General features: G+C 40.4%; 1 protein-coding gene across 1 annotated transcript in view; it reads left to right on the forward strand.

The window, feature by feature from the left end:
• The window catches only part of CAP2 (cyclase associated actin cytoskeleton regulatory protein 2), a 140,111-nt gene that overhangs the window by 81,339 nt on the left and 43,620 nt on the right, over positions 1-15,152 (forward strand). Inside the window, exons 5-6 of the mRNA XM_005898225.3 lie at positions 10,709-10,852; positions 11,178-11,263. Coding sequence (XP_005898287.1) covers positions 10,709-10,852; positions 11,178-11,263 — 230 coding nt within the window. The remainder of the gene's footprint in view (positions 1-10,708; positions 10,853-11,177; positions 11,264-15,152) is intronic.

A 15,152-nucleotide genomic window follows, 5' to 3' on the forward strand; every position in this document is an offset into this window, starting at 1 on the left:
CTCTCTTATGCTTATTGTGGGTAACCAGGTTAAGCTTTTGATTTTCAACTTAATTTTTGCTTCTGGTTTCTCTCTGCCATGATTTTGTATGTCTTTATTCATCATTGCCCTTTATTGACCACGGCTTCCTTCCTGGATCTCAAATAATCCAGCTAATCCCATGTACCTGCCATGACTCCAGCATTTTCTCAGAACGCATTTTGTCAAGTCCAGTTATACAGAAGAGAGGCACTAGAGCTTCATATGTGCCTCACACACAGTTGTTAGCAGCACAACAATCCATGAATGGAAAAGACGTGTTTTCTGTAACTGGACTATCATCTTTCTGTATTATCAGGGAAAGACTCTTCCTATCAGAACCTATATAATGAAAATTATAAATCTCAATATGAAGAACAGCTAAGGTTAAGTTTGTTCGTTTTTATCATCTTCTGACTGTTGTTGCAGCAAGATTCAGGAGATGAGATAGTCAGTTCAGTCTTTCAGTCGTGTCCGACTCTTTGCGACCCCATGAACCACAGTATGCCAAGCCTCCCTGTCCATCACCAAGTCCTGGAGTTTACCCCAACTCATGTCCATTGAGTCGGTGATGCCATCCAACCATCTCATCCTCTGTCGTCCCCTTCTCCTCCTGCCCTCAGTCTTTCCCAACATCAGGGTCTTTTCAAATGAGTCAGCTCTTCTCATCAGGTGGCCAAAATATTGGAGTTTCAGCTTCAACATCAGTCCTTCCAATGAACACCCAGGACTGGTTTCCTTTAGGATGGACTGGTTGGATCTCCTTGCAGTCTAAGGGACTCTCAAGAGTCTTCTCCAACACCACAGTTAAAAGGCATCAGTTCTGCACTCAGCTTTCTTTATGGTGTGATCACTCACCTAGAGCCAGACATCCTAGAATGTGAAGTCAAGTGGGCCTTAAAAAGCATCACTATGAACAAAGCTAGTGGAGGTGATGGAATTCCAGTTGAGCTATTTCAAATCCTAAAAGATGATGCTGTGAAAGTGCTGCACTCACTATGCCAGCAAATTTGGAAAACTCAGCAGCGGCCACAGGACTGGAAAAGGTCAGTTTTCATTCCAATCCCAAAGAACGGCAATGCCAAAGAATGCTCAAACTACCACACAATTGCACTCATCTTACACGCTAGTAAAGTAATGCTCAAAATTCTCCAAGCCAGGCTTTGGCAATATGTGAACCGTGAACTCCCAGATGTTCAAGTTGGTTTTAGAAAAGGCAGAGGAACCAGAGATCAAATAGCCAACATCCGCTGGATCATGGAAAAAGCAAGAGAGTTCCAGAAAAACATCTATTTCTGCTTTGTTGACTATGCCAAAGCCTTTGACTGTGTGGATCACAATAAACTGTGGAAACTTCTTTAAGAGGTGGGAATACCAGACCACCTGACCTACCTTTTGAGAAACCTGTATGCAGGTTAGGAAGCAACAGTTAGAACTGGACATGGAACAACAAACTGGTTCCAAATAGGAAAAGGAGTACGCCAAGGCTGTATATTGTCACCCTGCTTATTTAACTTCTCTGCAGAGTACATCATGAGAAACGCTGGGCTGGAGGAAGCACAAGCTGGAATCAAGATTGCTGGGAGAAATGTCAATAACCTGGCTCAGACGGTAAAGCGTCTGTCTACAATGTGGGAGACCCAGGTTTGATCCCTGGTTCGGGAAGATCCCCTGGAGAAGGAAATGGCAATCCACTCCAGTACTCTTGCCTGGAAAATCCCATGGACAGAGGAACCTGGTAGGCTACAGTCCATGGGGTCGCAAAGAGTCAGACACGACTGAGCGACTTCACTTTCAGATATGCAGATGACACCACCCTTATGGCAGAAAATGAAGGGGAACAAAAGAGCCTCTGGATGAAAGTGAAAGAGGAGAGTGAAAAAGTTGGCTTAAAGCTCAACATTCAGAAAACAAAGATCAGGGCATCCGGTCCCATCACTTCATGGCAAATCGATGGGGAAGCAGGGGAAACAGTGGCTGACTTTATTTTTCTGGGCTCCAAAATCACTGCAGATGGTGATTGCAGCCATGAAATTAAAAGATGCTTACTCCTTGGAAGGAAAGTTATGACCAACCTAGACAGCATATTAAAAAGCAGAGACATTACTCTGTCAACAAAGGTCCGTCTAGTCAAGGCTATGGTTTTTCCAGTAGTCATGTATGGATGTGAGAGTTGGACTATAAAGAAAGCTGAGTGCAGAAGAATTGATGAGATATTATAAGGACACAAATTATTGTGAATCACTGTATAAACTTTTAGATTTCCATTGAACTTGACTTTTTGTATCACATACCTACCCTTCTGAGACAGGTGACACATTGAAAGCTTGGAGAAAATAGCAGCCTATGTATCATGTCAGCAAAACTGTGTTCTTGTTCTGATAATAAAATGTAAGTTTCAGAGTGAGGGCTTCCTACGATAGTCTAGGACAAAAATTAAAAATAATGAGAAATCAGGTTCACACTTGTGAACAGTGACAAAGAAAAATAAAAAAACAGGAAGTTCGAACTGACAAACATACATTGTTCGTTGGGTTAGTGGCTCCAAAACCCTAAAAAAGGCTTTGAATGATTCTGAAAAGTTAAAGTATATTGATAAGCAACAGTGTAAGTTGTCTGAAAAGTAAAAAAATTACTTTAGAAAAGGCTCTTTAGCCTGTGGTTTGCTAAATGCTTTGGCAGAAAAAAATTACACTAAAAATGCCTGATTTGCAACTATTCTACCTTTATAAGAAAGTACAACAATTTGGCATCAAGCTTCAGTGCTACCCCTGAGGTTCTTTCTGAAGAGATATCTGTCCTGTGCTCCAGACCTCTGCATTTCCAGCTGTTTTTTGGAAATGTCAGTAAAGGGATATCAGAGATGATCCTTGGCCCCAATGAAATATTAAATTATTTTTCATATACAGAGGTGCCTGTCATTATTTTCTATGTTTTCCTGTATGTCTGAAATAGTTTATTTCTCAGATATTATTACTGGGGGAGGATGTGCTGATGAGTATAAGGGGTTGTTGATAGATTTGTATAAAAAATTTAAGTAGGAGTTTATGCATACTGGAAGCTTCTCTCATAGGTATCAGGGCAATGCAATTCATTTTCAAACATAGTTCATTCGTTTTACTCTTTAAGAAGACTTGTTTTTAATTGAAGTATAGTGGGGGACTTCTCCAGCTTCCAGGAGTTAAGACTCCCCCTTCCGATGCAGGGGATGTGGGTTCAGTCCCTGGTCAGGGAACTAAGATCCCACATGCCACAGAGTGCAGCCAAAAAAATTTTATTTGAATTATAATTGACTTACAATGTTATATTCAGTATTCAACATAGTGATTCAATATTTTTATAGATTAAAATCCATTTCAAGTTATTATAAAATACTGGCTGTATTCCCAGTGCTATACATTACATGCATGTATCCTGTTTATTTTAAACCTAATAGTTTGTATTTCTTAATTCCCTTCCCCATTTTGCTCTTTCTCCCACCTCTCTTCCCCAAGTAACCAGTTTGTTCTCTGTGTCTATGAGTCAGTTTTTGTTTTGTTATATTCATTTATTTTTAAATTTTTTAGATTCCATATGTATGTGAAAACATATAGTATTTGTCTTTCTTTGTCTGAATTATTTCTCTAAGCATAATACCCTCCAGGTCCATTTATTGTTGCAAATGGCAGAATTTGATTCTTTAAGAAGGATTTTTAAGGAATAAAAGCAAAAAAGCCTTTGGAATTCTTGAGTATATTTTTAAGTGTTTTGTTGTTGTGGTTGTTCAGTTGCTAAGTTATGTCCAACTCTCTGACCCCATGGACTGCAGCCTGCCAGGCTGTCCTGTCCTTCACTGTCTCCTGAAGTTTGCTCAAATTCATGTCCATCGAGTTGGTGATGTTATATAACCACTTCATCCTCTGCTGCTCCCTTCTCCTTTTGCCCTCACTCTTTCCCAGCATCACGGTCTTTTCCAATGAGTTGGCTCTTCCCATCAGGTAGCCAAAGTATTGGAGCTTCAGCTTCAGCATCAGTCCTTCCAGTGAATATTCAGGGTTGATTTCCTTTAGGATTGACTGGTTTGATCTCCTTGCAATCCAAGGGACTCTGAAGAGTCTTTTCCAGCTCCACAATTCGAAAGCATCAATTGTTCGGTGCTCAGCCTCCTTTTTGGTCCAATTCTCACGTCTGTACATGACTACTGGGAAAACCATAGCTTTGACTATACGCACCTTTGTTAGCAAAGTGATGTCTCTACTTTTTAATACACTGTGTAGGTTTGTCATAGCTTTCCTCTCAAGGAATAAGCGTCTTTTAATTTCATGGCTGTAATCACCATCTGCAGTGATTTTGGAGCCCAAGAAAATAAAATCCCTCATTGCTTCCACTTTTTCCCTTTCTAGTTGCCATGAAGTGATGGGACCGGATGCCATGATCTTAATTTTTTTAATGTTTAATTTTAAGCCAGCTTTTTTGCTTTTCCTCTTTCACCCTCACCAGGAGGATCTTTAGTTCCTCTTCACTTTCTGCGGTATCATCTGCATATCTGAAGTTGTTGATATATTTGCTGGCAATCTTGATTCCAGTGTGTGATTGATCCAGTCTGGCATTTCACATGATATACTCTGCATGTAAGTTAAATAAGCAGAGTGACAATATACAAGCTTGTCATACTCCTTTCCCAACTTTGAACCAGTCAGTTTAAGAGTTTAACAGTCATAAAATAAGACACATAGGGAATATAAATTCTTAAGGACATATAAAAATATTTTCCAAGGAATTTGTTATAATGCAATATAATGGCAGCTACCATAGTATCATGTACATCCATGGAGCTCAGTTGGTTTAATTTATTTAGATTGACTTCTGTGACAGTTTTGCAGATGTCTTTAATTTTCAAGTTGTCTTAAATGTGCAGATGTTTCTGAAAGTATGATCATGAGGATATTCTGAAACCTCCAAAATATTCCTGGACAGTGGAAATTTCTAAATTAGAGGAACAATGAAGGGAAATTAGTCTAGAGAAATATCTACAAAGCAAGTTAATGCAAATTAACACTTCTGATTTTAAAAAAATTGCTTTTGACTTAAAATGGTGAAAACAATTGCTCCATTTATTAGGATGTGCCCAAATGATATATTTTAGATGTAAACACTGTTGCTGATTTGGATAACCTTTGCCTGAGAAAATGTTAACTATTCTTCTTCATCTGAATAATTTATTCTAATAATTTCTGAACATATTTTCCTGAAGCTACTTCCCTAATGGTGAAAGTCTTAATATTTTTATATCTATAAATTTAATAGACCTATATATAAATTTTTTTGCACCATTAAAGGTACAAAACTGGTTAATATGCTTTAAAACTTTTCCATTCATTACAAAAGAAGTGCACATACTTAATTAGAAAATTTAGTATGTATGGATTAGGCAATCAAATTGAATGAAAATCCTGTGTTAACACTTTGATGAGTATCTTTCTATGTTTTCTGTGTAATATACTCATGTGTACTCAAGTGGAATCAACTGGTAAAATTTGTTGATACAAAAACACCTAAGACAAAGTAATCGTGATTGATATTTGGTAGTATGGTTGGCTAAGATGTACTGCTTAATATGAGCTTTCTTAGGATTTTTTAACATTGGTGGGATTCAAATATTTAAAAAGTCCAATTTTTACTTTAATGCTGTTAAATTTGCCTGAGTTGTAACAGTAATATCTCCGTAGCATTTATATTTAAAATATCCTTTCTAAAAATGATAGTTTCACAGAACTTGCCAATATATGGGTGGATTTTTATCTGTTTTTTGTGCCTGCTTGTTTTAATTAAACCTCTTAAATTCAACTCAAGACTATTCCTTATGGTCTCAATAGCCATTATTTACAAAGAAGGCATTGCTATTTTTGAAGATATCTCTAGTAATTATATCGACAAGAAAAAAAATAAACATTTAGCAGTGTTTTTCTCCTTGTGGTGGATTTAGGGGTGTTTATTGTTTACTTAGGGTGGAAGGAGAAGAGGGCGTCAGCGATGCAATGGACATGAACTTGGGCAAACTTTGGAAGATGGTGAGGGATAGGGAGGCCTGGTGTGCTGCAGTCCATGGGGTTACAAAGAGTCGGACTTGACTGGGTAGCTGAACAACAACAACATTGTTTACTTATGTTTATCCATCTTTATTCTCCAATTTTCACATAAAGAGGATAATCAAGAAAAGAAATTATTTTAAAAGAAATAACAGCAGATTGATCCATTTTCTACCTGACATAGAACTACACAAGAACCATGGATTCCAGAAATAACAAGCTTATTTTGTTTTACTCAATGGCACATCTTTAAGGTCAAACTCCCAGAGTTTGTTCCCTCCCTTACAAAACAGCATGAGTGGGAATTTGGTTTTCCTTTTTGGGTAAAGTTTCTACAAAGCTCGCTGATAAAGCTCTTTAGTTTTACTTTCTGCAAAACAATTATTTCTGGAGCTAAACTGAGATGAATCTGATAATGGGTCTCAATTCTTCAACTTTAAAGCATTTAGAAACTAGGGTCATAAAGACATGGAGTCCTTAAATACTCTCCCAAGTACAGTCCCATCAAGCTAAGACAGCCCTTGGAAAAACACTCGCTGAAACTTGCAGTTTGCACATGCATCTTCTCCGGTTTGGCCATTTTGACCTTCTGTTCAAACCACAGAAACCTGGAGAAGGGAAAGGGAGATTTTTTTGGCTAATTTTCACATAAGTCTTGAAAAATAATTTTCCTTTAGGGAAGTTTCTCTTGGAATTAAAAAAAAAAAAACTTGAGTGATAAGTTTTTTAGAAAGTAATCTGGGTGAGACATGTAAAACTGGCCAATTTACAGTCATTCCAGGCACTTCCCTGGTGGTCCAAAGGTTCAATTCCTGGTGTGGGAACCAAGATCCCACATTCCGCAGAGCAGCTGAGCCTGCATACCACCAACCAGAGAATCCGTGCACCACCATGAAAGATCCTGCGTGATATGACAGAGATCCCAGGTGCCATGGCTAAGGTCCGTGGCTACTTGTCTAAATAAGTAGATAAAAATAAAGTCATTCCAAAGCGCACTAGCTTCTAGCTCTGTCTGAAAAGCCAGCACCAATGCATTCCATTGGGGGGAAAAAAAAAACAAAAACAAAACAGATGCCTCTAAAATAATCTATCAGTGGAAAGCCTTGATATAGAGGTGACTGACCTCAGTGCAATTCAAACTCTAAGTATTGAGTATGCGTGTGTGTGTGCTCAGTCATGTCCAACTCTTTTGTGACCCTATGGACTGTAGCCCAACTACTGTCCATGGAATTTTCCAGGGAAGAATTCCAGAGTGGGTTGCCATTTCTTACTCCAGGGGATCCTTCCAACCCAGGGCTTGAACCCACATCTCTTGAGTCTCCTGCATTGGCAGGTGGATTCTTTACCACTGCACCACCAGGGAAGCTCATGTGCTTGACGCATAAACAGGTGGGAGTTCTTCTAACAGCTCCCCTCCCCCCTCCCACCATTCGCTTTCCCACTGATATCCCACAGGATCAGCCTTGATGGAAATCACACCATAACTCGAATGTTCTCTCTGTGTTTTTGATTCCAGCTGTGAAAGTTCAGGATGATCTGGAAAATGTAAGCCTCCTTTAAAGCGCATGAGAAATCTATTGGCACAGAATAAAAGCTGTACTGTTTATTAGGGTTTTGCAAGTAGCCGTTGTGCTTAGTTGTCTCAGCATTGCTTTTTTTTTTTTTTTTTTTTATTGAGGACAGTTCTTCACGCAATTTGCCAAACTAAGGCAAAAGAAAACTTTCTCAATCTTTATGGTGCTTTCATCAGATAACCAATATAAAATATCTTCCAGAATACTGTCTCCTCAGACTTTAGAGTTTGTTCTTGGGAAGTTAGAGATAAACAAGGATGGCCTTAATAAATCTAGCTAACATTGTAAATACACAGTTTCTGGTTCTTTTTCCTCTTGGGGCAATAGGCCAGCTATCACTAACAATTCAAATATTCTGGCCTTTCTCAAAAATGTCATTGCATCAAGAGCATCATGGCTGAGCAAATCATGGGAGAAAATTAGGATGCTTTCTACTGGTGTTCCCATAATTAAAAATCAACTGCCTTCTGGGGAAACCTGTATAACACACCTTTGATTGGGTGTTGAATTTGGACTAAAAAAAAAAAAAGTCTCTCAAAGAGGGAAATGTTTGCCTTCTAAAGAGTGAAATTCTAGGAAGAGCATTTCAACCTGACTTTGGCTGTCATTAGCCAAGAAACGTGGAAGAGCTGTGTTTGGGGCAGGGACTGTTTCGAGAGGTTTTATTTGTCTGTTTATTGAGGGTTTGGGGTGTTTGTTTGCTTTTCCTGTATTGTCACTGTGTGTGTGCTCCATCGCTCAGTCGTACCCGGTGGACTGTAGACCTTCAGACTCCTCTGTCCATAGGATTCTCCGAGCAGGAATACTAGAGGGGTAGCAATTTCCTCCTCCAGGAGATCTTCCTGGCCCAGGGATTGAACCCGAGTCTCCTGCCTTGGCAGGGGATTCTTTACCACTGAGCCGCCTGGGAAACCTATACTGTGATTACATCCTTGCCTTAGTTTGCCAGTGTTGCCAGAACAAAGTACTGCAGACTGGATGGCTTAAACAAATAGAGGTGTGTTGTCACAATTCTGGAGATTCGTAGTCCAAGATTAAGGTGTCGGCAGGGCTGGCTTCTTCTGAAGCCTCTCCTTGACTTATGGATGGCCGTCTTCTCTCTGTGTCATCACATGATCTTCCCTTTTGAGTCTCTGCCTCCTCGTCTCCTCTTCTTATAAGGACACCTGTCAGATTGGTTTAGGGTCCACACTAATGACCTCAGTTTTAACTTAAGTACCTCTTTAAAGATCCTACCTCCTAATACAGTCACATTCTGAGGTTCCAGGGATTAGGACTTCAACATTTTGAATTTGGGAAGGACACAGTACAGCTCATAACAACCCTGGTTCAGGGTCTTCCTCAAATCTCTTAAGACCTTTCCTTCATAATGGCCAGGAAGGGAAAGTAAGAAGGTAGGAAGGTATTCATGAATTTTCCACAAGACCTGGCTTGCTTTTGAAGCAACCTTTCTTTTCCACCTTCTTCAATATGGAAGAATTTTAAAAGTCTACTGACTTTGAAGGCATCATGTTACGTGAAATAAGTCTGAGAAAGAAATCCTGTGTGATCTGTCTTACATGTGGAATCTAAACAAACAAACAAAAACCCACCAGACTCACAGAAAAAAAAAAAATAGATTTGTGGTTACCAGAAGTAGGGGCTATGGGCGGGGGTTGGGGGTCAGAGGAAGATAGTAATAAGGTATAAACCTCCAGTTACAAATAAATACTAGGATGAATTACAGCATGATGACTATAGTTAACACTGCTGTGTGATCTGTAGGAAAGTTGTTAAGAGAACAGATCCTCAGAGTTCTCATCACAGGGATAAACGTTTTTTTCCTTTTCTTTTTATTGTATCTATATCAGATGGTAGATATTGATTAACTAAACCTATTGTGGTAATAACTTCACAGTATATGTAAATCAAACCACTACACTGGTTTGATTTGCATGTATTTACACCTTAAACTTATACAATGATGTAGGTAAATTATTTCTCAATAAAACAGAAAAAATAAAAGTCCACTGAGAACTTTAAGAACACTTTGCTTTCTTTCCCTGTGTTTCTGTTTCTCCCAAAGGAAAACATTCCTCTGTTCACCTGCAGATCTCAATTAGAAAGTGTTTTGCTTGCGTTTATATATCCGTGATAGGAAAGACCTGGTCGGTGAATCTTGTCAATCAGAGACTTTTAAACTGGCAGAAACCTTGGAGATCACTTACTGGGTTGGCCAAAAAGTTCCTTTGGGTTTTTCCATAACATCTTACAGGCTTTGAGGCCAACCCAACATAAATATTCTAAGCCATCACCTTCTTACAAAGAACCTCAGTGAAAGAGTTCCACTTTTTTTGCATGGGTTATCATAATTATGGTAAAAACCAAGGACTCTCCCTCATGTCATTTCATTTCAAGGACTCTCCCTCCCTCATGTCACAGGAATAGGAAGATATCCGTTTACTAACCTCTACCTATGCCGATTTTAGGTGTGTATTATTCTGATCATTCCATCAGATGATATATCTATGTGTTCCATTAGAAAATATAACTTGATCTGCACTCAATTTCACTGGGTTGCATTCAGAAGTCTTCAAAACAGGGGCCTGGGGAGGGAGGAGGGAGGAGGGTTCAGGATGGGGAACACTTGTATACCTGTGGCAGATTCATTTTGATATATGGCAAAACCAATACAATATTGTAAAGTTAAATAAAATAAAATTTTTAAAAAAATAAATAAAAAAATAAAATCCACTCTCAATCAAATATAGCTTCACCAATGTAACCTCATATAAAAATTATTTGAAAAAAAAAAAAAAAAAAAACAGGGGCCATACTGTACTGCTGGATTTTTTCCCCATGCCTATGGAAGCAGCATTAACAATATAAGAAATCCATGCAATTTTCATACTTCAGACAGTGAAAATACAGTATGGCCATAAGGGGAAAAAAACCCGCTCTCTTCTGAAAGCCCCTGACAAGTGCTGAGTCCTCCTGCTTAGGTCAGCGTGAACGGAGGCACTGCGTTTCTGTCGGTCCCCAGTAACCGTGCTCCATGTTTGCTTACAGAACGACGTGGCTGCACTTCTGAAACCAATATCGGAAAAGATTCAGGAGATCCAGACTTTCAGAGAGAGGAACCGGGGGAGTACGATGTTTAATCATCTCTCAGCTGTCAGCGAAAGCATTCCCGCCCTTGGGTGGATAGCCGTGGTGAGTCCGGCTGGAACGTCGCCCCTGTGCCTCGTCGCGTTTTTGGAGTGTTTGGGGAAACTTGTGGCCACCTCCAGCCTCCTTCATCCTTCGTGAAAGGAAGGTTCCTTTCAGGCTGAACACAGCAGCTCTTTCTTAACCCCACTTGAAGTTCAGGGCTTTGTGTTCTGAGATGCAGGAAGCGTTTCACCGATCCTTACAGAACAAAATTTGCCTCCAGTTTTCCATTGACATCTCCATTGCTTCTCTTCTTCTTTAAGGCATTTTCTTTCTTATCCTTTATTTTTTTTCTTTCTATGCTTGGGTGATGGCCCTCTTCTCTCAGTCCCCCAAACCCGGTCCTTATGTCAAGGAGATGAACGACGCGGCCACCTTTTACACTAACAGGGTCTTAAAGGACTACAAACACAGGTACGTACCTTCTTTTACTGACGAAATCTTCAATTGATTGTTCGTTAAACATTTGTCCCCAGACTTCATATAGTTCACTACTGATTCCTTTCAAAGGCTAATTGACTATAAACATTAAGGAAAAATCCCATCTGTGTAGGTAAAGCAAAGTAGAAAGTGAAATCAATGATCCAGATAATATGTGTGTTTTAGAAAGTCTTGCCTCAATTCTCTGGTAATGAATAAACTCTCCCAGCAGGAATGTATGTCACTCCGTTACCTATCACCACAATAAGGAGAGGTCTGTGATGATTTGTGACGGACCAGCCCTAAATGGACAAAACCTGAGTGAGTGAGAGTCACTCAGTAGTGTCTGACTCTTTGCAACCGCCTGGACTGTAGCCCGCCAGGCTCCTCTGTCTGTGAGATTCTCGAAACAAGAATACTGAGTGAGTTGCCATCTCCTCCTCTAGGGGATCTTCCCAACCAAGAGATGGAACCCTGGTCTCCTGCATTGCAGGTGGATTCTTTTACCGTCTGAGCCAGCAGGGAAGCCCATTGATCAAAATAGAGTTGGTGAATGAGCAGAGAGAAGACAGGGAGTTTCAGGAAAGGAACTAGAAGTGAGGAACAGAAATGAGATGTGACAATAAACTAGGTCAGTGAGAGGGAGACCAGAGTTTGCGTTCAGATGAAGTGAGTTGGTGGACAGAGATATCAGTAAGAACAGCTGCCATTCGGAGAGCTGTTGAAAGTTCACAGATGAGGCTGAATCAGCAGGTTTTGCCTGGAGATTAAAAGGACATGCAGTCTCCAGCACAAATAACAGGTCCTAGAGAGCCTCAGATGGGGGCTAGAATTGGAAATGGGACTGAATGAGGACAAATATAAAGAAATATCAACTGGGGTTTCCCTGGTGGTCCAGTGGCTAAGATTTTGTGCTCCCAGTGCAGGAAGCCCAGGTTCAATCCCTGGTCAGGGAACTAGATCCCACAAGCCGCAATTAAGACCTGGCATGGCCAAAATAAATAAGTAAATAATTAAAAAAAAAAAAAAAAGAAGTACGTACCAATATACTTTTTACTACAAAAAAAAAAAAAGAAACAGTCACACTCAGCAATCCCACTCCTAGATGTATTTCCAAAAGAAATGAAAACATAGGTCCACACAAAAGCATGTACATGATTTCATAGCAGCATTATTTAAGGTTGGCAAAATGTGGAAACAATCCAAACGTCCATCAGCTGACGAACAGATAAGTAAAATGTATAGCCATTTAAAAAATTAAGTAGTAAAAGTAATAAAAGTAAAAAGGCAAAATGGATGTCTGGGAGGCCTTACAAATAGCTGTGAAAAGAAGAGAAGCGAAAAGCAGAGGAGAAAAGGAAAGATATAAGCATCTGAATGCAGAGTTCCAAAGAACAGCAAGAAGAGATAAGAAAGCCTTCCTCAGTGATCAATGCAAAGAAATAGAGGAAAACAACAGAATGGGAAAGACTGGCACCCCACTCCAGTACTCTTGCCTGGAAAATCCCATGGATGGAGGAGCCTGGTGGGCTGCAGTCCATGGGGTCACTAGGAGTCAGACACGACTGAGTGACTTCACTTTCACTTCTCACTTTCATGCACTGGAGAAGGACATGGCAACCCACTCCAGTGTTCTTGCCTGGAGAATCCCAGGGACGTGGGAACCTGGTGGGCTACCGCCTATGGGGTCGCACAGAGTCGGACACGACTGAAGCGACTTAGCAGCAGTAGCAGCAGAGCTCTCTTCAAGAAAATTAGAGATACCAAGGGAACATTTCATGCAAAGATGGGCTCAATAAAGGACAGAAATGGTATGTACCTAACAGAAGCAAAAGATATTAAGAAGAGGTTGCAAGAATACACAGAAGAACTGTACAAAAAAGATCTTCACAACCAAGATAATCACAGTGGTGTGATCACTCACCTAGAGCCAGACATCCCGTAATGTGAAGTCAAGTGGGCCTTAAAAAACATCACTACGAACAAAGCTAGTGGAGCTGATGGAATTCCAGTTGAGCTATTTCAAATCCTGAAAGATGATGCTGTGAAAGTGCTGCACTCACTATGCCAGCAAATTTGGAAAACTCAGCAGCAGCCACAGGACTGGAAAAGGTCAGTTTTCATTCCAATCCCAAAGAAAAGCAATGCCAAAGAATGCTCAAACTATCGCACAATTGCACTCATCTCACATACTAGTAAAGTAATGCTCAAAATTCTCCTGGCCAGGCTTCAGCAATATGTGAACCGTGAACTTCCAGATGTTCAAGCTGGTTTTAGAAAAGGCAGAGGAAGCAGAGATCAAATTGCCAACATCCGCTGGATCATGGAAAAAGCAAGAGAGTTCCAGAAAAACATCTATTTCTGCTTTATTGACTATGCCAAAACCTTTGACTGGGTAGATCACAATAAACTGTGAAAAATTCTTTAAGAGGTGGGAATACCAGACCACCTGACCTGCCTCTTAAGAAACCTGTATGCAGGTTAGGAAGCAACAGTTAGAACTGGACATGGAACAACAGACTGGTTCCAAATAGAAAAAGGAGTACGTCAGGGCTGTATATTGTCACCCTGCTTATTTAACTTCTATGCGGAGTACATCATGAGAAGTGCTGGGCTGGAAGAAGCACAAGCTGGAATCAAGATTGCTGGGAGAAATATCAATAACCTCAGATATGCAGATGACACAACCCTTATGGCAGAAAGTGAAGAGGAACTAAAAAGCCTCTTGATGAAAGTAAAAGAGGAGAGTGAAAAAGTTGGCTTAAAGCTCAACATTCAGAAAACTAAGATCATGGCATCTGGTCCCATCACTTCATGGGAAATAGATGGAGAAACACTGGAAACAGTGGCTGACTTTATTTTTGGGGGGCTCCGAAATCACTGCAGATGGTGATTGCAGCCATGAAATTAAAAGACGCTTACTCCTTGGAAGGAAAGTTATGACCAACCTAGATAGCATATTGAAAAGCAGAGACATTACTTTGCCGACAAAGGTCCGTCTAGTCAAGGCTATGGTTTTTCCAGTGGTCATGTATGGATGTGAGAGTTGGACTGTGAAGAAAGCTGAGTGCTGAAGAATTGATGCTTTTGAACTGTGGTGTTGGAGAAGACTATTGTGAGTCCCTTGGACTGCAAGGAGATCCAACCAGTCCATTCTGAAGGAGATCAGCCCTGGGATTTCTTTGGAAGGACTGATGCTGAAGCTGAAACTCCAGTACTTTGGCCACCTCATGCAAAGAGTTGACTCATTGGAAAAGACTCTGATGCTGGGAGGGATTGGGGCAGGAGGAAAAGGGGACGACAGAGGATGAGATGGCTGGATGGCATCACTGACTGGATGGACGTGAGTCTGAGTGAACTCCGGGAGTTGGTGATGGACAGGGAGGCCTGGCGAGCTGCGATTCATGGTGTTGCAAAGAGTCGGACACGGCTGAGCGACTGAACTGAACTAAACTGAACTGATAGATGAGGCTTGAAAACACTATGTTGCGTGAAAGAAGTCAGACACAAAAGACCACATACTGTATTCCATTTATATAAAATTCCAGAATTGGCAAATCCATAAAGACAGAAAGTAGATTAACAGTTGTCGGATGGCATCGCTGACTCGATGGATGTGAGTCTCAGTGAACTCCGGGAGTTGGTGATGGACAGGGAGGCCTGGCATGCTGCGATTCATGGGGTCGCAAAGAGTCGGACAAGACTGAGCGACTGATCTGATCTGATCTGATCTGAGGGTAGAGTAACTGCTAATGAGTATTGGGTTTCTTTGGGAGGTGATGAAAATGTTTTAAAACTGACTGTGGTAATGATTGCACAGTTTAAACTTAGCTATTGAATTGTATGGATGAATTGCCTAGGATATGAGTTATATCCCAGGAAA

This window comes from Bos mutus, chromosome 23 (assembly GCF_027580195.1).
Source record: "Bos mutus isolate GX-2022 chromosome 23, NWIPB_WYAK_1.1, whole genome shotgun sequence".
Lineage (NCBI taxonomy): Eukaryota > Metazoa > Chordata > Mammalia > Artiodactyla > Bovidae > Bos > Bos mutus.